The sequence below is a fragment of the Armigeres subalbatus genome, chromosome 3 (genome assembly GCF_024139115.2).
Source record: "Armigeres subalbatus isolate Guangzhou_Male chromosome 3, GZ_Asu_2, whole genome shotgun sequence".
Classification (NCBI taxonomy): domain Eukaryota; kingdom Metazoa; phylum Arthropoda; class Insecta; order Diptera; family Culicidae; genus Armigeres; species Armigeres subalbatus.
This window is the reverse complement of record NC_085141.1, coordinates 275745724-275767738: the sequence shown is the minus strand read 5'-3', so window position 1 is coordinate 275767738 and position 22015 is coordinate 275745724. Positions and strand designations below refer to the sequence as shown.

At 39.8% G+C, this 22015-nt stretch overlaps 1 protein-coding gene across 4 annotated transcripts in view; it reads left to right on the top strand.

Annotated features, from left to right (window-relative positions):
* LOC134219901 (sodium/potassium/calcium exchanger 5) overlaps positions 1-22015 on the top strand; it is an 81129-nt gene that overhangs the window by 58035 nt on the left and 1079 nt on the right. For all 4 annotated transcript variants that reach the window (XM_062698802.1, XM_062698801.1, XM_062698800.1 and 1 more), the window contains 2 exons: positions 8625-9287; positions 21878-21979. In XM_062698802.1, the coding sequence (XP_062554786.1) occupies positions 8625-9287; positions 21878-21979 (765 nt within the window). The remainder of the gene's footprint in view (positions 1-8624; positions 9288-21877; positions 21980-22015) is intronic.

The following is a 22015-nucleotide window of genomic DNA, read 5'->3' as shown; positions in this document are numbered from 1 at the left end:
ATCTGATTAACAGACTGAACGAGACATGGAAACCGGTGAACGTATCAATGACCTAAGATATGAATAATTTATTTGTAATATGTTAGTGTTATCAATCAAATTGGATGTATTTTGCTTATCTAAATATCATGTATAAAGTGAGTATGATTACTAGTTGTTTGTAAAGTTGATGAAGTTGCTTGTTTTGTTAATATAGGCTAAGTAATTCAATAAGATCAACATAGATCAGTTGAAGTAGCACCAAATAAATAAATAAATTAATATCCACTACTGCTTTTAGCTTACTTCTAAAGAAGGGAACGCATACACCATTGCCTTGAGCCCGGAAAGCGGCTGCTTCGAAAAAAAGGAACATATCCACCAATGCTTTAATCCGGGGACACGCTTACTTGTATAGAAGAAATCATATCCACTTTTGCCTTAATCAGGAAAACAGCCTATTTTTAAAGAAAGGATTTTGATTCAATATGATAATTAAATCAATGTGTCGATATCATCGATACTACTTACTTCATGCTTGATGGGCTACAGCTCTTCGATGAACATACGCCGAATGGAGTATCCTCCCCACTGGATTCGATCCTGGGCGCTTGCAGTCGCACAGTGGCGGGCCCCAATACAAATGCCGGACAAAACCTAATATGTTGCTCGAATCTTTCACCAAAGAGTGATTTTGGAACGCTAAATTCATTTTGAGGTTAGAATTGTTATCCAACATATACTATGCTACTCGAGTACTTCTAGAGGCGCAAGCTTTAAGGTCTGGAGCATTAACAACGTCCTCATTCTAACATTGAAGCAGTTAATTTCCAGCTTTGGAGCAACTAGGAGCAAATCACCCCACTAACCACCGGAAAGTAGACCAAGTATAGGTTTCAATACATGATACCAGATCGTTCCGAATCGTTCCCGAAAAAACTTTAGTCAAATTTTCCTTTTCCATACAAATTTGTTCGGGAGATGCTTTACAGCAGAAACTTCAATAAGCCACCAAAAATTAAATTTACAAGCTACAATTATCAAATTTTGGAATCAGTTCATTTAATATATGTATAAAATTTTAAAAAAATACGAGTTTTGTGAAACGAATGATTTTTTTTTTGAGGTTTGGTCCGGGTTTCCGCCATTGTGAGTCGCCCTGAATATTGAGCGCCCTCAGGTCCTCTTCAACTGCAGAAAGCCATCGTGTACGCGGCCTTCCACGAAGCCTGCGGCCGCTTCCGGGTTCTCTACTAAATATTATCTTCGCTTGACGTTCTTCCGGCATACGAACAACGTGTCCAGCCCACCATAGTCTGCCGTGTTGCATAAGCTTAATAATATTTTGCCCTTTATACACCTAGGACAACTCGTGATTCATGCGAGTTCATGCGATATCACCTGCGATGGAATGAAAATATCGATATATCGGAAAATCATATGATATTTCAAAATACAGGTAGTTGTTACTGTTTATTTTCTATCCTATTACGTACTACAAAAACAAGTTATTCCTCTCTGCGTCTAGAGTCGTGTGTCAGTCCAACAATCATGATAATCATCGGCGACTGAGTTCATTTTTATCCGACCGCCTTAATTTGAAAAATCAATAAAATTTTCGAAAAAAACGGATTTATTCAAAATTCAACAAAAATAGGTGGCGACCAAAGAAAGTACAGTGGCCGATCGATTTGTACAGAGGACTAAAATATAAACTCCCCTTAAAAAATACAAGTTTTCCATAAATAATTAGGATATTAAAAGATATGGAAATGCTAATATCATCTTCCAAACTTGGACGTACATGTTCATGATAGCATTAGAGGCGAAAGTGTAGAATTGATAGTTCCGTTAGGATACGGCAGGCATGAAGAATGTTTTTATAGAAGTCGATTTGAAAGCGAGCGGAGCGCAATATTTGTGATGGCACATATCACACGACCTTCCTTCTGCCAAGCTCCCGTATGAAGGGGGAGGGAAGAATATCAGTGTGGAAGCTGATATATCTCCACTGGCGCAATGAGAAAACAGAACTGTGCAATAAAAATCCTATTCGACTAAATGCTGATGTCATATTAGAAATTTGGAGACAGTACTCGTCGATAGCAAATCCTTCCGCACGCGATGGCATATGAGCAAGTCAAACCACCTTACTTTTGCCAGTGGAGATATATCAGCTTCCACACTGATATTCTTCCCTCCCCCTTCATACGGGAGCTTGACAGAATGAAGGTCGTGTGATATGTGCCATCACAAATATTAAAAGATATTTTAGTTACTAGATGAAGATTGTCGCTACTGTTCCCTTTGTTCTGCTGTCCGAAACATGTGTGGTACATACCTGTCAAATCGTATGGATTTTCCTTCTTTGACATTTAGCTCCCCTATCCTCGCCAGCAAAAGATGTTCCGGACAGCGACGACAGCGACAATCTTTATCTAGTAACTAAAATATCTTTTCAAATATTGCCCTCCGCTCGCTTTCAAATCGACTTCTATAAAAACATTCTTCATGCCTGCCGTATCCTAACGGAACTATCAATTCTATACTTTCGCCTCTAATGCTATCATGAACATGTACGTCCAAGTTTGGAAGATGATATTAGCATTTCCATATCATTGTAAATCGTTTAGCTTCACGTAGAAGTAACACACACGAAATCATTAATTTAATTAGGATATTGCCAATAAAGAAATCAGGGTATCAGCAATAAATTATTATAAAATTTTCCTAAATTATGCAAAATTTTCATAAACAATTAGGAATTTTCCACAAAACAAAAATAAATCCAGCATTTTACGAAGGTCAATGGCCGCCACAATCAAGCTCAGTATTTGGTAGGGTGGAAGCAGTTTGAAGTTTGGGTTGTGTCGTCTGACACAAAAACGATAAGTTTCCATCATCATGATGATTAAATATTGCGAGAAAAGAGAAAAATTCTAATTTTGCGGAGCAAAGAAGAAGAAGCAGACTGAGTGTCGGAAACTTCAAAATGGCATGCACTGTACGAAAAGTGTTGATATTTCTTGATATCAAGAACATTCGAGAAATCTAAAATGTTTCAAAATCACATAAATATATGACAAAATGCCTTTAAAGTACCATAAAACTTGTTTAAAAAATATAGCGGCATGTAACACTTGTTTAAAGTTGCATATTCTCGTTGATTTTAATAATCAACATTCACACCGAAAAAATAAACCAAATTTTTTTACCGTGCAACAAGTGATTTGACGTTTGCGGAACAGCTTTCCGACAGTCGACCATCGGACCCCGGTTCGAATTTTTCAATCTTCTCGCAATAATGATGATGATAATCGCTACGATGTCAAACGACACAAGCCAAACGTCAAATCGATTGCACCCTACCAAAACATGAGTAAAATTTTGGCGGCCATCACCGCACGTAAAATGCTGGATTAACTTTTAAAAGCATAATTTGCAATCGAAGAATTTTTCATAAAAAATAATTAAAATGTTCCATTGAAAAAAATACAAAATTTTCATTAATAAATCAATATTAGCAATAAATAATTACAAAACTTTCCACAAAATATATTTTTCCACAAAAAAATTAAATCTTTTCAAAAAAATCAATAAAGCCGATACAAATATTTAAAAAAAATGGTCTGCCCATTCTCGGATTTTTTAGCCTAAAAATTACATTTTGAGAAGGCAACAATAAAAATTCGGATAATTTTGAGGATTTTCAAACATTCTTTAACAAGTTTTTGAATTTTTTTCATTTTGATATTTATTTTCATTATCCTCTCCCCCTTGACCTTTCGGAGACCAGTAGGAATTTTTTTTGTCAAATATTTGCAACGGCTCAAAGATCAATAAAAATATGAATTTTTTTGAAGAAATATAAACAATGCAATATAAATTAAATCAGTTTTATTTTTTATGAAAATTTTCTTATTGCTATTTATTGATTATTTTATAGAAATTTTGTGTATTTTGCAATGGAATATTTTGATTTCTTTATGAAAGTGGAAAATTCTTAATTGATTATGGAAATTTTGCATTATTTAGGGAAATTCAGCACATTCAAAGTTAATTGCCTATATGCCGGGTATTAAGCCACCCGGTGTGGAAATTAATTACTATGTCTGAAACTTGATTATGCATATGTACAACATGTGATAGATTTAGTTCGGAAAAGGTATTGGAGGGTAACCGCCCCTTCGGTGGGTTACCCTCCAATACCTTTTCCGAACTAAATCTATCACATGTTGTACATATGCATAATCAAGTTTCAGACATAGTAATTAGGGAAATTGTTTTATTTAGCGAGCGTTGAAAGGTGGATATGGAATGAAAAAAGACAATGTTATCATTGAATGAACGTAGACGGTCAACTTTTTAAAAGCTCTTCGAAATGCTGTACAATGCTGTTGATCGAAACGGACAATACATTTTCTTAAAACAAAGAGGTGGCCAATAAAGTTTTCGTCAAGGGCGCTGGGAGTACAGGGTACGGTCAGTCAAGTGACGATCGATCTTTTTTACACTCATCAAAACGTTCGTGTAATGTTTCGATCCTGGCCAGACGGTGGACGTCAAATGTTCTAGGATGGGGTGTTAAGAATCATCCGCAGGAATTTGTTATAGACCAGTTTTAATTTGAGATGGTGGGTTTTAGCGCAGTTCTCCCAGACCGGCATGCCGTATTCGATTACGTCAAACTGTTGCAGGAAAATAGGCTTGTTATTGAGGGTCAATCCAAGGTAATCGGCCTTATGGGCCATTCCACTGTCGTGCCATTGAGGGTGATTTTACAGTCCTTGTTTAGAGGATTTTGTGTGGGGGAAGATGATGACGCCGCGTCTTCCAGCTGGTGAGTCCTCTGTCAGGACAACCAGTCCTCGTTGGAGTTTTGCCTATAGCGCTCTGATCATAGGGGAAGAGGCCCCAAAACGCCACCCCGGGGCAAAACGACTTTCGGGTATTCACTTATATTTACCATGTTTGAGATAGCATTAATAAAACTAGACGTGAAATTATGTAAGTTAGGCGAAAAAAGTGTCAAAATAATAGGTAGGAATGTAGGAAAAACTGAAATTCTCCACGTTTTGATGAAACATCTAACATTTCGGCGAGGCAAAACGCCCAAGTGGAACTACCCTACAATGTACTCGCGTCTCCACGCACTGTCCATACTAAAATGCTGATGCGCCGACGCGTGGTACGTTGTTCCCTAAGAGCTGCCGGCTGAAAGGCGTTTTGCCTCATGAGTTTTCCGGCAACGAAATATCACCACTTTTTTTTTAAATGTGAATATTATTAACATGATTGAGATTTTTTCTAATTTTAATATGGCATCAGCTAGCTAAATTGTTTAACTGTTGCGTGAGGTAGAAACACCCATGAAAATCGTTGTAGCTAATGCATAAAAGCAGTCTATGCTAAACTAGGGCATATTGCCACTTTTTCCCCTACTACCTTTGTAAACGAGAGAGGTGTCATCTGCGAACAGATACAGAATTACGCCTCCTGGAGGTTGTGTCTAGTCAGAGGTGAACAGGTTGAACAGCAGGGGCCCGATGCTACTTCAATGGGGGACGATGATGTCGTGCGCATGTGAACTTGTTAATGCAACCGAATGAGTCCGAATTGTGCTACTCGGATTAATTGGTGGACAGTTGATCGACTGCGTAGGGATAGGGAACCAAACTGTTCCTCGAGCAAGTTGTTGTGATGTTCGACAGACTGAACTGAACAGACTGATGCAGAGACAACATTTTTAAAAGAAATTTTTTTTCGGAAAAAAAATTGTTCAGAAACCCCCCCCCCCTTCCCCTAGACCTATTTTCTGGCTACGCCACTGGGCTGATGAGATGATAACTTTTAGGAGAGGATGGATCTTTCCCAGGCTTCCGGATGGGGATGACTTTGTAACTGATACGGATACATTGATTAAATATCAGCGGAAAGGGATCATGTTTTTTTGGTCAATTTCCAGAACGGCTTCCATTCTGGCCTGGATGAATTTTCTTGGGTCCACCAGTACGTTGGTATTGCCTGCGAGTGACAATTCGTAAACGGTATCAAGTTTGGTGAGATACCAAAGGTTAGAGTGTTGCTTACCTACTGAACCGTTGGATCGTATAGTTCACGAGCCAGGAAAAACGCCTCTTGGATGGGGTACAGCTGCTCGTCAATTTCCTCCGGTGTAGCCGGATGAAGCAGGTAGTCCATGTTATCGTCGACGTACCTTTGGAACCGACCTCAGTCGATGGTTTCGTCGGGCGTGCTGATGCCGATTTATCCACTCCAGAGAAAGTCCTCTTCCGCCATAATTGGGTAGAGATCTATGCTGAGCTCCTGGTAGACGACTGGCTGCGAAATATGGTCGTTCATGTTTGTTATGTACCTACAGGACGATGACTGCAAATATTGCCAACTGACTCAGTCGCCTCTGGAAATCCGGGCTCAAGATAGTGTAGTGGCCTTCCTCCATATTGTTGGGAAAGATGGTGCCGTTTCGATTGCTACCACTGCACAATAGCTAAAATCGTGTTTTTAGCGCGTTTACTACTTATTATGTGATTTAGCGTAATGGCGTCTTCGAGATATTTTATCAGTAAGTCGACGCGCTTCTTTGAAGGTATTCAGCCTTATGATCAATCCCCCTAGAAGTGAGATGAATTTTTTTCCTCTTTACAACAAGGATGGTATACGTCTTCGCGAGAGTTATGGCAAAAGTTCTCCTGAAAAACTTTGTCGAAGACACCAAGTTCGTAATTCCGTTATTTTTGGAGATTTTTTACGTTTTATTCTAACAACCCCTTAAAAATTGTTTTTTTTTATCATATCTTTTTTATTTCCATTTCTACATTTTTTGCATGCTCTAGAAAGTTTTAGAGAATATCAAAATACGCTGTTTGGTGGCTGTTGTGACTTAAAAACTTGAAAAAGTTATAACAGTTTTATTGGAATTTTTAGTCATATTTGATTTAATTGCTACTTGAGAATGGGCAACGTATAACAAAGTACAAGTAATGAACTTTAAATTAATACCTAAACTGTACGGTTGTAAGCGGATGTAAGGGATGTTTCATCAAAAACCATTTCTTACTATGCAAGGTATAGAAATCAATCACCCATCACAAGGAGTAGGTGAACCAATGCACCATGCGTCTCCATATGCTTGTATGCTTTCAAGGAATGTTATTCTCGCTGAAAAATACAAAAAACAAGCAACAAAAGAGAATAGCGATAACTCTTTGACCTCATCTGCAGAGGATTAAGATAATGGTGCTTTCCATTGTATTTGCAACAAACATGGAGAAGTAATTGTTGTGAACTTTTCAAACTGCGATAACTTGTAAATTTCAGAAGTAAAACACAAATAGTGCCAACAGATGGTTAAGTTTATATCTAAACATTAATAATTGATACTTATTTAACCAAATACATCGTCGAAAACTACTTCTTTAAATGCGTGGCAGGCGATCATTGTCCTATTCTGTTACAGTTTGGGACAAACGCTTATTCCGAGTTGAGTTTGTCTCAACATTTACAAGAGAGGACAATGTTGTTGTCATTTGCAATGTTGTTATTTTACATTCCCTGATGCTTATACATCGAAAATGTTCAAAACTTGTTGGCATAAAAAGCATTAAATCTCCAAAAGTAACGAAATTACGAACTTGGTTTCTTTGACAAAGTTTTCAGGAGAACTTTCGCTACAACTCTCGCGAAGACGTATACCTTCCATGTTGAAAGGTGAAAAAATAAATTTTTCATCACACTTTTAGGGGGATTGATCATAAAACTCTATACCTCCAAGAAGCGCGTCGACTTACTGATGAAATGCCTAGAAGACCTCATTACGTTAAATCACATAATGTACCTTTATTATTATTAAATAAACGCGTTAAAACACGATTTCAGCCACTGTGCACTGTTGCCCCAGAACGTGATAATGAAATGATGTAAGAATGATACGATACACACATTTTGTAGGTTTCCGTGTACAAAAAGTTTTGCTTTGAAAACAGTTTTAGGCTTATTTATTTCTCTCTATAATTTGTCTCTGGCCTTCTCTTTCACGAGTGATAAGCCACCGATACCTACTCTTGAACATTACATGATTAAGTGATCAGTAAATGGGTAGGATCTCTTAGTGGGCTTGGGAAAGACCTATGACGCCGTCTTGGGTTGGATCCAGATCCACAGGGATTAGAGACAAGCGATCTTACTACTCGACTATCGGCGTATTGTTCAACTCGATTGATGAGTTTTAATTAATTCGTTCTTGCCTTTATGTGTATTGCTCACCAGTAAAGTAAAGGTACTGGTTTTGGGCATCCGGCCAAGAGATACATAACAAACTAATTAAAAAAAAATAAATTGAATTGAATCGTAGTTTTTCTCATTCACAATATAGACCACAATAGAAACAATACTTACGCAAATACCAAAAATAGATCTGATTACTAATTTCAATATAATTTGAAACGCTATTTTGTCGTGGAATGAATGATTAATTTGTGTGAATGCTTTAAACCCTAACATATTCTTAGTTAAAATGCATGCAATATTTTTTTTGCTTCTTCCTTTGTGATATTGGCTTATTACAAGAACTTACCCACTATAAATACACAGCGCTTAATTTCGATTTCCTGCTCATTCCACAGATGCAATTGATGCGCACCTTCCGTTACGGATAAGCCACTTCCAGCAGAATGGAAATTTGAAGAACGTTGCGCACATTGACGCGAGCAACACCGAATTGACGTCATCGGATCTGGAAATGCAAATAAAGGCGATCAGCGCCAGCGGAGGTGGTGCCACAGTTCCAGCACCGGTAGTGGCGTTGGCGGCTGCTTCCGTTCTCATCAACGATCAGCATCAACAGCAGCAAACCAAGCGCCGTCATAGTGCCGGAAGTATGAACGGTACGGCCAGCCTGGATGACGATGATCAACCGCCTCCACCGCCAAGCCCTTCGTCACCACCGGTTTCTTCTGCAAGTGCGGAATCGGTGAAGCATTCACTAAATGGGGATCATCCGGATAAGGACTCCGGAGCTTTGGGGAATGGTGCTACCGGTGCTGAATCCACCGAGGCCGGCGACGATAAGAATGAACAGTTTCAGCTGTTCAAGTATCCCTCAGGACAGAGTAAGCTGCGGCAGTTTTCGTGGATCATTACGTGGCCCATCTATTTGCTGTTCGTTTTCACGATCCCGAACTGTGAGAAGCCACGCTACAAGAATTGGTTCCCGCTTACTTTCATTATGTGCATTGTATGGATTGGATCTTTGTCGTATGTTGTTGCGTGGATGATTACGATAATCGGTAAGTAGACAGCAGCTGAAGGTCGTCAAACACCTTCCCTTATATCTAGACGGATATTGATTACAGTTGATGAGTAGAATCGTTTGACAATGAAATAAATGTAGTGCCCACCGCTCCCAGCACCCAGGAACTAATGTATACGCGAGAAAAGCAGTGTGGGTGCCAGAAATCAATATGGCGAGAACATCTATTGCAGTTTTTTTTCGAAAGCAGAAAATAATTAGTAGGGGAGATAAAGGCTGGTTGGTCAAAAGCAATTTTAGATGAGCAATTAACCGAATGTTTCAGCTGTTTCGGTCATACGAAATGAGCATGGGCGTACTGCCCCACACCGACCTCAGAAGTTTGAGGGCCCATAGAATCGTAATAAAGCCAATTTTGACGACCATTGCGTGTGGAACATAAATAATACGAGTAAGCAGCATGGCTCATGGCTTAATTTTGAATTTTTAATTTATGAATGTATAACACTGCCGTCGGACGCATAAATGTCACATGTTACAAACGAGAAAAATGAGAAAAACGCCATTCGAAGTTTCAAAATAGATTCATCCTATTATTGCAAAATTTTGCTTTTTCATTGATTTTAACCCAATAAACTATAGAAGAATATTCATATTCGTTGGGCCGGACTCAAACATTGCCAAAAACAACTATTTTTCCCACGTTTTTCAATCAAAACCCGAATGTGACACTTATGCCGCGAAATTCACTAGCCAGGCGAAAAATGTACGCATATTTGTCACACTGTGAACTGAGAGATAGGGGGAAAGACGGCTTTGGCAGGTTTTGTTTTATTATTGGCAGGGGGGTTTTTGTCGACCAAATTTTATGAAATTTGGCCACAATATTCTTTAATATGCAAAGAATGTGTTGACGCCAATAACTAACGATTGCTGGTTCTGGAAGGCACCTAGGCTTCTGTGGGTAATCTCCTTTTGGACTTGTACACTGGACAAAAAAAAACACTGATATATGTCTGTTCTCTGGTAACGATTCGATACAACAACTCTCTTTATTACATTCGATAGCTTATTTATACTGGTTCACTCGTAGGAATTGGCATGGATCTGATTACAAAGGATTATTATATATCACATAGGCATAATAATACAAGGGTTTTGCGATGCAAAGATTGACTCTATCTTTCTTGTTCTTGACCTGTTGTTGGTACTCTAGAGATATCTAGTTCAAAGGGCTCTATAATAAATGGAACTCAAATTAGGGGAAAGTGGCGTCAACATAGACCGCCCCCCTTGGAATATGTATATTCCAACAAATTTAACTTGTGTTTGTTTTTACTTCAACTATTTGTTTTTAAAGCACTTATTTCTAACATAACGGTAGTGTTCACTGGTTTTTCATTGATTCTTCTTTATTTTCTGAACGATGTGTCTTCCCTGCTCCACATTTTGCCACTGCAATGAATACTTGATGGAAGCTGACTGCCTCCTAAACTAGTAGTTCTTCGAAGTCTTGTTTCTGTCCATGTTGGTATCAATCATGTCTTTCCTAGTACACTCATAATGGATCCCAAGTGACCGGAAGGCAACATAAAACCCATCCAACAACTGGTTTGGAATGGGAGCCACTTGACCGTTGGTGATTTGCCTATTGCTGTCAGACAAACCTTCTCTGATTCTTCCCGTGAGTGCCCGGAAAGAATATTGCATGCTTTCACTGGTGCACACATAACCATCTCTTTTTACCCGACTTTGATAAAAAGAGGTCGAATGGAACTCCAGACGTTTGGAGCAATCGATAAAAGACATGATGATTCAAAATGGATGAACAATGTGGTGAATCCGATCCAAATGTAGCACTAGTAGCTTCTTACTTGATGACGTGATGATCGGACCTTTCAGTATATGGATACTACGCTCTTGATATACGGTCTAGGACGTAGATAACCTTGTGGCAAGTGAGCAGGGATCTTGGTGGTAGTACATCAATGAATGTTCGTGTCGCGATTCAGGAAAACTCCAAATTTATTTCCAAAGAAAATAATAACAAAAAATTGCCACAATTCAATTTGGCAGAATGAAGAAAGGTCATGATTATGGCTTAATCAAATTCAAAATAATGTTGAAAGGAATAATTTGGAAACTCTTCCATTACTTGCGCAGTACAGATGTTCCAAATACTAGGTGCAGCAACGAATGGTGTCGTTCTCCACAATGACGACAGTTCTCGGGATGCTGACACTCCCTGGTTGTGTGTCCCGAGTGCAGGCAGTTCACGCATAAATGGTTCTGATCCACTAGATTTTTCCGATCAACCGGTTTCAGTTCACCAAATCGGTCGCACTGGAACAATAGATGTCCGCTTCCACAAATTACACATGACAAACGTCGAGATGCTTCAGCTGCCAATCCAATCGCCTTCATAACGTCGTGAATAATGGAAGCGTGTCGGTTGCCACAATACACACACACTTGTTCACTTCTGCATTCGGCTTTGCTGTGTCCGGACTGAAGACACAAAAAACAGAGGGCATGATTCCTCATGAAATGGCGCTTCTTCCATGATTCCATTAGCTTAAACGTGATGCATTGTGTGTGGCTGTGAAATTCAGGACAAATTGAGCACTTCACTACTTTCTCTGTCGGTGGTTTCTTCGCAATAGAATTCGTACTTTGCACTGGTGCACTGGAAACGACGGGTTTACAGTCTGCTTCAATAAGGTTTCCGGCATCTGGATCCTCCACTTTTTCTGCAACCATCAAATCACGGTAAATGTTGATGGATACTTGCGACCAAACACGCAGAAACTCCATCTTGATGAGTCTGACCATAGTGTTCGGTTGAAACAAGCGAATGCCATCCAAGAAAGCACGTCGCAAGTTTTCGCACCGGTCATCGATGTGCATCAAATCTGATTTCGCACTAGTTCTCCGTAGGTTAACTTCTGCGTCCAATAATCGCACTAATTGGAAATGACGCCGTAGTGCCGATGGTAGAGATTTTTCCAGCTTGCTCACTTGTGGTATCACTTCCATTGTAAATGGTTTCGGAATTCGTTTTTGATTTCGGTATTCACTTGTCTGAACAATGCTTTGCCGAAAGCGACGCGTCCGTACACCGAGACAATCAAACTTGCACTGCTGTCTTCTGCTGCTCGTACTGCTTCGTACGCTTCGCACTGACTACTGATGATCGAAATGATGGTTTAGCACAATCGATCATATGGTTGTGTGTCGTGTTCAGGTATGAGTATCTGAATAGCGGTTGAATTGTTAGCACAAAAAACTGTTGCTTTTTGCACACTTTGGGTACAGTTCATATATCTATCACAAAACAGGTGCCTTCGCAATCCGGCTCCAAGGACCAATGTTGACGAAAATAACTAACGATTGCTGGTTCTGGAAGGCACCTAGGCTTCTGTGGGTAATCTCCTTTTGGACTTGTAGACTGGACAAATAAAACACTGATAGATGTCTGTTCTCTGGTAACGATTCGATACAACAACTCTCTTTATTACATTCGATAGCTTATTTATACTGGTTCACTCGTAGGAATTGGCATGGATCTGATTACAAAGGATTATTATATATCACATAGGCATAATAATACAAGGGTTTTGCGATGCAAAGATTGACTCTATCTTTCTTGTTCTTGACCTGTTGTTGGTACTCTAGAGATATCTAGTTCAAAGGGCTCTATGATAAACGGAAACTCAAATTAGGGGAAAGTGGCGTCAACTGAATGCTTAGGCCAAATTAAGCATAAGGCGACTACCTGTAATTGGTCCTTCATTTTTTTTCTACCGTTGCTCTAGGGCCATATTTATTCACAACCGTATCACATAACATATAGGCATCTTTGCCGTGGAATGTGGTCCTTCCATGATTTTGAAACGAACCTACCTACTACTTTGAAAATTGCAGTTTGTTCTATGATGCCTATCTGTTTTGTGACCGTACTCTTGTTTTTGTTGAATGCAGATGATAGTTTGTTTTTTGGCGTTAGATTTCTAATGACAATCTCCTTCATTGATGTCCGAGGGTTTGCACGACGTTTGATGTCCACGATCGAAAAATCTGTTTTTTCGATAGTTGGTTCCTGGTGGACTGAATATTATGGTTCGTCCATAACATAGCTCTGTTGGTGTCTTACCAGTTGTAGAGTGTGATGTAGTGTAATCAAGAGTGTGATACATAACTAAATAATCTTTCAGATCCCTCTTCTAGTCTCTTCCAGTCTCTTGGCATCGTCGCATCGCAAGCCATCGCTAGCGTTTCCGTCAGCTGGTCGGCGTCAAGGTTAGTATCGTCGCTGTGCTTGAAGTGCTTCGATAAAAAGATCCTTATCAAAGTTCTTCGTCTTCCATCTTCACCAACTAGACCTTACCTCCCGTCGTACCGTCGGCGTTCGTGTTACAACACTGTTTCGGATCGCCTGTTGATCGCTATGGGTATAGTCTTAACAAACTCTTCAGTTCATGCTCCTCGCCATAGACGGACTGCAGAACATAACATCGATGATGGACTCTTCTGCGAAATGTACTAACGGTACCTTCGTTGCAAAGCCTGACGTCCAGCTTTGCCAACAACTTCAGCAAACTGTATCCTCTGGCGTTAGTCAGTCTGCTTCCCCATTCCACTGCCCAAGCGTTGAAGTTGCCTCCGATGATTACCGGTTTTCGGTCGATCAGCTTCTATGTGAGTGAGTCCAGCATCCGGTTATACTGCTCCAAGGTCCATCTTGGGGGTGCGTAATATCTACACACAAAGATCCGGTTAATTTTAGCGATTACCAAACCCTCGTATAAACTGTCTACCACCTCTTTGATAGGAAATCTGCCCATCACTTGGAGAGCCGCAATCCCCGTAGTATCCGAAACCTATTTGCCATTGTCAGAAGGGATCCGGTACGGCTCAGCAATAATTGCTACGTCGCACACTGCTTCTGTTGTCGACTGCCACAACAGCTGCTTTACGGTGTCGCAATGATTGAGATTTAACTGGATGATCTCCATTAATCTCGACCCGCCATCGCCTTCTTGTGAGCAGGGCATTGGAAGCCACTCGTCATATCCCAAGTAACATTTTAAGATTTGTCATGCTCTATAAGAGGTTTTCATGCTAATAAAACTAATAACTCCACCAAAACCTCTTCATAACATCATTAAGATAGCCTTCCGGCCTAATGGACCAATCTAGAAGAAGTTATTAAAACCATATTAAGAGTAGTATTGTAGATCCAGTTGAAAACCGAACTGAGCTCTCGCGACAATCGCATTTTCTCCCATTTATGGATGTCGCAACTACATCGCGAGTAAGTAGTGCGCATCTATGCCATAGCCGTGCGCCATCCTGCGCACCAAACGCGATGCAGAGTTTGCGACACTTAGATATGGGAGAAAATGCGATTGTCGCGAGAGCTCAGTTCGGTTTTCAACTGGATCTACAATAATAAAACTGCAATAAGCCATTTTATAGAAAGCTCAAATGACAGGAGACCAAATACTAATATTTACATTTTACAAGGAACATTTGCGAAAATGAAATGAAATGATGATGATGATGACGAAATGATGATGGTTTACATGCAAATTTACCAAAACAAAGACCGAGTCCTCCACTCAAAATTTCGATCAGCTGTTCGAATCTGTCTCATAAAATGGCTTATAAAACATTGTATTGAATTTGTTGACACTCTATAAGACGTTGTCGTGACAATTATAATAGTATCAATAAAACTGTTTCAATCTCATATTATGGATTCTATTTATTGTCATTCCATTGCCTTGCTCCTATGTAAAGCTGATGTGTGAAAAATAATGCTTCTGATTTAACTTGTATTGGTTAATGTTGAAAATGAAGTATTATTTAAGTAGTTCATACAACAGAATGACATTCGCAACCAAATTTATCGTAAATATTGAGTTTGTAGAAGCTTAGAATCAACGCGCCTCGAAATTATCAAATAATCACATGAAAATAGAAAATTAAATAATTATCTAAACTGCTCAAAATATTCCACTTTCAAATAGTTTGTAATAAAGTAATCGTGCTTCTATCAAAAAACCTCAGAAATAATTTAATTCCACTAATAAATAGTCTATTTGATCGTAATTGATGTATTTTTTTCAATCACGGCTATGACGTTGAACATTATTTCAACATGGCGACATTCCTTTTTATGAAAACAGAAAATCTGACGATAAATAACTCAATGGCTTTTGTGATAACCTCAATAATTCTCCTTGGTTACTTTATGACCGTTTTAAACTTGTTATAAAACTTTGTCATGATTGCACTTCCCTACAACAGATGGCCTTTGGTTCCATAACATGCCGCCTAGTGGCTGTGGCGGGAAGCACTTTTTCATCCTACGGGCATCGATCTGGGCCAAAACTGTGGAAATTAAAGCTCTCGGCGGATTTGCGGATCCGTATAAGAAATCTACGAAATCTTGAAATTAGTGAACCTACGAATATATGGAATATTACCCATTACCCCCGTATTTGGTGTAATTTGTGGGAATCAAATATGTGTGTATGTTACAAGGGCAAATTCTTTAACCAGGAGGACTTGTGAATGAGTAAAAATGCAAAAATTATTTCCTCCTTAACTTTTTTAGGAACCGGAAACTCGAAATCATCGGGAATTAAATGATTCTTCATCACATCGGCTTTTCATGAAAAACCGCAATCCAATTAAGTGCATATATTTAACAGCATCTCATATTTATGTCTCATTGCCCAAATCAAAATCAAAACTAACATAAGAGTTACAGTTCAATAATTTTCAAATAACCCTGCTCATAGAACATAATTACTATTGACAGATGTCGGATTGTTTTTGACAAACCCTTATTGGTATTATTGGACAACACCCGAGATTCTTATGACTAGAAGTTTTTTACCTGTCGCTTTGAATTTATTTTTATTTGGGAAATGAGAAGCATCTTTATCAAACACATGTCACTCACATTATGTCGGTAAAATATACTAACCTCATTTTGCCTCTTATTGCATGATTCACGTATAAGGTATACAGCAACACTTTGTTCATCAGCATTGTTTATGACCACCATAAAACAATAGGCTTTAATTATTCCTACAATAAAACCTTATTAAAATTCATATAAAACCCAAAGGTCACAGAATTGTTACTTGGGATGGTCGTTCCCGTCCTCAGGTTTGCAGAGCAGGCATTTTGGTTGCTTCGTGCAGTCCCCAGCAATGTGTCCTTCTCCACCACATTTCCTGTATAGACCGAGCCACTACAGTTTCGCACCTGGTGTTCAAACGCCATACATTTGAAGCATCGCTCCATATGTTTGGTGATTCGAGGGGTGAGTCTCAACGGACACACCGACCATCGGACTTTCACCGTGCATACCTCCACCATTTTGTTGGCAGCGTCTACCGGTAGTCGTATCACTGAACTTCGCACAACGTGCATTGTGAGGTCAGTACATCCTCCTGTTCGTTTACCGTAGCGATCTCATCCAGGTCTCTGCACTCGACCACTGCCTCTTGTGCTAAAGCTCTTACGTTTCCTTCACTACCTAAGGAATTGGCAATGAGCTCCTGGAAGGCCGAGCTCTTGACCATGGGATCCATCTTAAGATCGAACAGCAATTCCCCATTCTGAGTACGCCTAGTTCTCACCACTTTTTCACCCAAGTCCCTGAGCACCGGGCCCTCTCTTATTTTCCGTAAGATCGCTGCGTATGTCGTCTTATCGCTCACTTCGACTATCAAGGCGTCCCCCTTGATCACGGGAAGAGCGATGTTTTTCTTTCTTCTTTTACTGCTTCTTCTTTTCCACGTTCTCCAACTGCTTCTTTTTCTTCTCCCGCTGACTTGCCACGGTTTGCCAATCACGCGTTCTGTTCGTGCTCGGCAGCATTAACGGCGGACTTGATGCTCGTCACTAGAAGCTTGATCTTAGTGTAAACATTGTGCTTGTCATTTACGAAGTCATAAAGCTCGTTGACTCGCTTCTGCACCTCCATCAGGTTGCACATCCCAAGTTGTAGCTCCTCCTGAGTAGCACTACTTTCCGATTTTGGGGTGGACACCCTATTCTCGGATCCTAGCTCCTGTTGGCCTGCCTGGTTCTCAGCAGTCTTGGCCATACTGCTGGTACTCGCTACTGCTGCCTGCGACATCACTGGAGATCGATGCAGCTTCCCACTCTTTGCGAAAACATTCGCTCCGCCTACTCCTTCGTAGAATTTGTAAAATTGTTAAAAGGGTTCCCTCACCGGGCCGTCATCTCTACTTGTTGTAGAAAGTCGCCTCTTGTGATCGCATGGGTGCCTTTGTAAACAGTGAGGTCCTTGGTGAGGTCCATGTAAGGGGTGACTCCGGAGCCTTATAACAGCGTGTTCAGAGCCGGATCGGCGTAAATCAGGAATGGTGCATCTGAACCTACTACCTACCGGTATAGGTGACAAGTGTTGAGCGTTACCGAAGGCATGCCAGATTGTTTACCGATACGGAGGCAGTTGAACCATCAGCCTGTTTGCCATTTCAAAAATATGTCACCCTTTTTACTTAGGAAACAGAATAGTTCGACTGTCAGCCCATAAACGCCTAATCCTATCAATAAACCAAGAATCGTCCAATGTCGATGCCCGTGATCAGTATCCAGCTTTTTACGCTAGCTATAAATCACCTATGGTAATTAAATTTAGACATTTAATGTGTACGAGAACTGTGGTACAACTCTTCGAGCAGCTCTTATAGTAAATTTCTTGTTACCAAGGATTCATTGTTTACAAGGTGAAAATTTTCATATTGTTTATTTTGAGACGTATCTTAATTTGCTATTCAGTGAGCCATATATTTTATTTCATTCTATTATTTTAAATTGATCAATAGAAAACAATTATGTTAGTGACTGTTTCATCAGACTAGTATTTGCATTTTGTAAAACCGCCTTTTCGCTGGATAATACGTTTTAATTTATCCACACCGCCGAAAAATCCAATTGATACAAAACATGACAGCCGTTAAGGGATTTATAAGTTTTTGAAGGGAAACATGCGCTAGTTTTACAATTATCATAAAATGGATTACATATTTTTGTACCGAAATTCAAGATCTGATTGTAAACAATTTAATTAATTGGGAAGGGATCGGTATATTGTTTATCACGGGAGACTTGTAGGATCTTTGTTTTACAAGAAACAAAATAGTTTTATTCTAGCCTTTTCTAATAATGAAACTTATTTACTATTCATACTTTGATTAGTGGAAAATAAATATCACAAAAATTAATATTTTGTTCAAAGATCAAGTATTTTATTAGATATTATATTGTATTCTATTTATTAGGCCGATACAAATATTTAAAAACTATTTCTGAGACCCCCCCCCCTCGGAGTTTTTCAGCAAAAAATAATATTTTGAGGGGGCTACAAAATAAAATTCGGATAATTTTGAAGATTTTTAAAACATTCTTTAACAAATCCGAGGAGTTTTTTGTTTTTTTTTCATTTTCAAATTTATTTTTATTATCCCCCCCCTTGACCTTTTGGAGACCAGTAGGACAAAAAGTTTATTAAACATTTGTAACGGCCTTATATATTATATTATATTCTAACGCAAATTTGCAAATTTGTGCGTTTTGTGCTTCGTCTCTTGTCTTGGAACGATCCTCAAAACCTCCCAAGATATGAGGATCGTTGTCAACTCATTGGACTTGAACCGCTGTATTTACAACGTGATGTTGCTAAAGCTTCATTTATATCTGACCTCCTGCTCTCAAACATTGACTGTTGTTGTTTAGTCCGCCTTATAGATATTGATATTCGTCGTCGTGATCTTCGTTCCCACAATTTTATTCGTCTTCCTATGTCCCGTACAAATTATGGCCAAAATGAACCGATTAGTAGTATGTGTAGAATTTTCTGCAACCAACTGCAACCAGCTAGCGACGAACTGTGTCACTCCCATCAAGATCGGTTGGTTGAAATAGCCATTGAATTGCAATTCGAATTCGAACATTTAGTCCGTCCCCGTCAGGTCATGCGGTGCTCCATGCTTATAGGCTGCCACAGCAGACCGCGGTTTGGTTCACGGTCAATCGCACCTACCAGAATCTCGTCGATTACGATGAGGAACAGTAACGGTGATAGAATACATCCTTGCATAACAGCACTCTACACGATACGGCCTCGTGCTGTGCCTCGATGAGGCCGATGATTTTCTTAGGAACCCCCTTGCGTCTCAGGGCGCCCCACATATTCTCGTGATTGAGACAGTCGAAAGCTTTTTCATAGTCAATCGGGAAAGTTGCGGTGTCCCAGATATTACTAAATAAACGATGGAGTAGCTGAGCGGATGTCATGGGGTCAGCTTTGAGCATCTCGGCTAATATGCGATCGACCATTGGGGCTTTATTCGATTTCATGCTTTGGATGGCTGTTTGATTTTCTAGAAATGATAGAGCTTCGGTATTGACGCGTGTTATACGTCGGATCCTAGGCAGATCATGCTGAGGTGGTGGTGGCCTGGCTGGCACTTGAAAAAGTTGTTCGAAGTGCTCGAACCAGCGTTTCAGCTGGTCAGTTGAGTCGTTCAATAACTGATCATTCGCGTCTTTCACAGGCATCGTTGCATTCATCTTCGCTCCGCTTAAGTGTCGTGAGATATCGTAGAGGAGGCGAATATCCCCGGTTGCTGCGGCTTTCTCTCCTTCGTCGGCCAAAGAGTCTGCCCACGATCGCTTGTCCCGTCGACATGAGCGTTTTACTTTCTTATCAAGAACCGAGAGTATCGTTGGCGGGCTAAGACTTTGGCTCCTCTGGTTTTTGATCGCTCTATCGCGACTTGGTTTCTCTTCGCTCCTCTATCTTCCTCCTGGTCTCATCAGCGATCCATTGTTTTCTCTGAGTGCGCAGTTCGCCCAGATTGTTTTCGCTGATGGCGATGAAGGCATTCTTTATGGCGGTCCATTGGTATTCCACGCTGCCACCTTCCAGAATATCTGCAGCTGCAGCACGCGTCTCCAGTTATTTAACGAAGGACCGTTTCACCGTGGCATCTTCCAGTCAGCGTGTGTTGAACCGTTTTCCTCCTGCCGATGAATCCGCTCAATGCGTAGGTATATTTCGCCGATGAGGAGGTGATGATCAGATGCGATATCGGCACTACGTTTATTCCGTACATCAAGAAGGATCCGTTTCCATTTTCGGCTGATGCAGATGTGGTCGATTTGATTTTCTATAAAGCCGTCACGGGAGACCCACGTCGCATTGAAGTCGCTCTAACAGATCTTGTTATCACTTTTCGGAATTCTATCTACTAAAGAGTCGTCGCCGTAAAATCAGTCCGTGGTGGCAATGCGTATTATTAATGCAAAAACATGCAAAATGATAGAAAACATGCAATCTATTCCCCTAAAGTGCTTTTTGACCATTCTAATGTGATTTTCAAATAAATTTTATGATGCACGAGCCAAAGACAGTGGCTTCTCGCCTTGGTTTATTGATAAGGCTCAATGCCTGACCCTCTGCTCTGCGGTAGCGGAAAATGCTTTTTCTGCGTGACGCAGCGGCTTTTGCCTCGTGCCAGTTTCAGTAGTGCTTTACAATTTGAAAAAAAATATAAAGCGACACGTGGACTGTGGAGATTTGTTTTAATACGCACCTTGGAACAAGGCAGATTGTTTCCGTTTCCTCGTCGCCAGATGTGGATAGATCTCCTTTACAGATCACTAAATTAACTTGGAATTTGGATGGATCCGGATGGAACCGTTGATGGGACAAGAACACAGCTTTCACTTCCAATGTTATATTATATTCTGCATTCTATTCTACACAGCAAATCATAGCAAAATAACTCGATTCGATGCACAGCATAGCACATACACAAATGCTGAAAAATAATTTATTATTATTTTATATCCGTAGACTATTATATCCGAATTATTCCGCAATGAAAGCAGTATCGAAGGAAGAAAAATTATATAAAGCGTAAGCGTACGCTGATGGAGGAAAAAACTATTTTTTTTAAAAAGGCGGAAAAGTAATGACACTATTTTTTCCCACTTATAAACATTTTCCACTGATATATTTGATGTGTTTCACTTATTTTACTAAACATGACCAACCTACCCTAGCCCCTTGGATTCGTCTATTTTAATGAGATACCGCTTTCTACTGGGCTTTCAAAGATTTCTGAGCATCCCAAAAAGGAGTCATATACACTTATGCATTGAACCTAGCAAATGTTAAATTAGAATGAGTATAGAAGAAGCTTTCTAAATGCCTCTTTACCGGTAATTGTATATTTTTGTGGCTCACTATGGCTTGCATCCAACCGGATAATAATTCCTCGATTACCCCGATTCAATCTCAGGATTCAATATTCATACCATTAAATTTTGATTGCTCCACACAATAAGATACATTATACTGCATACGTCATATTACAAATTTTGCTCATAAGCTTGAGTGATAACTGATATCAAATGCTTCCTGATACCGAAGGCCGCGTCAAAATATAGTAAAAAATACTTATCGGATATTGCGGCATGATCCACATCCTTGATTAATCATGCGCAGTAAAAATTTAATTTCTAAAAATAAAATTTTGACTAATCATTTTTTCCGTTTGTATTTTCCAGGTGACACGCTCAAAATACCCGATTCGGTCATGGGAATCACTTTCTTGGCCGCTGGCACTAGCGTACCAGAAGCCGTATCAAGCGTAATCGTTGCAAAACAAGGTATTATCAAAAAGTTATCGTGTCAAGGCAATTTAT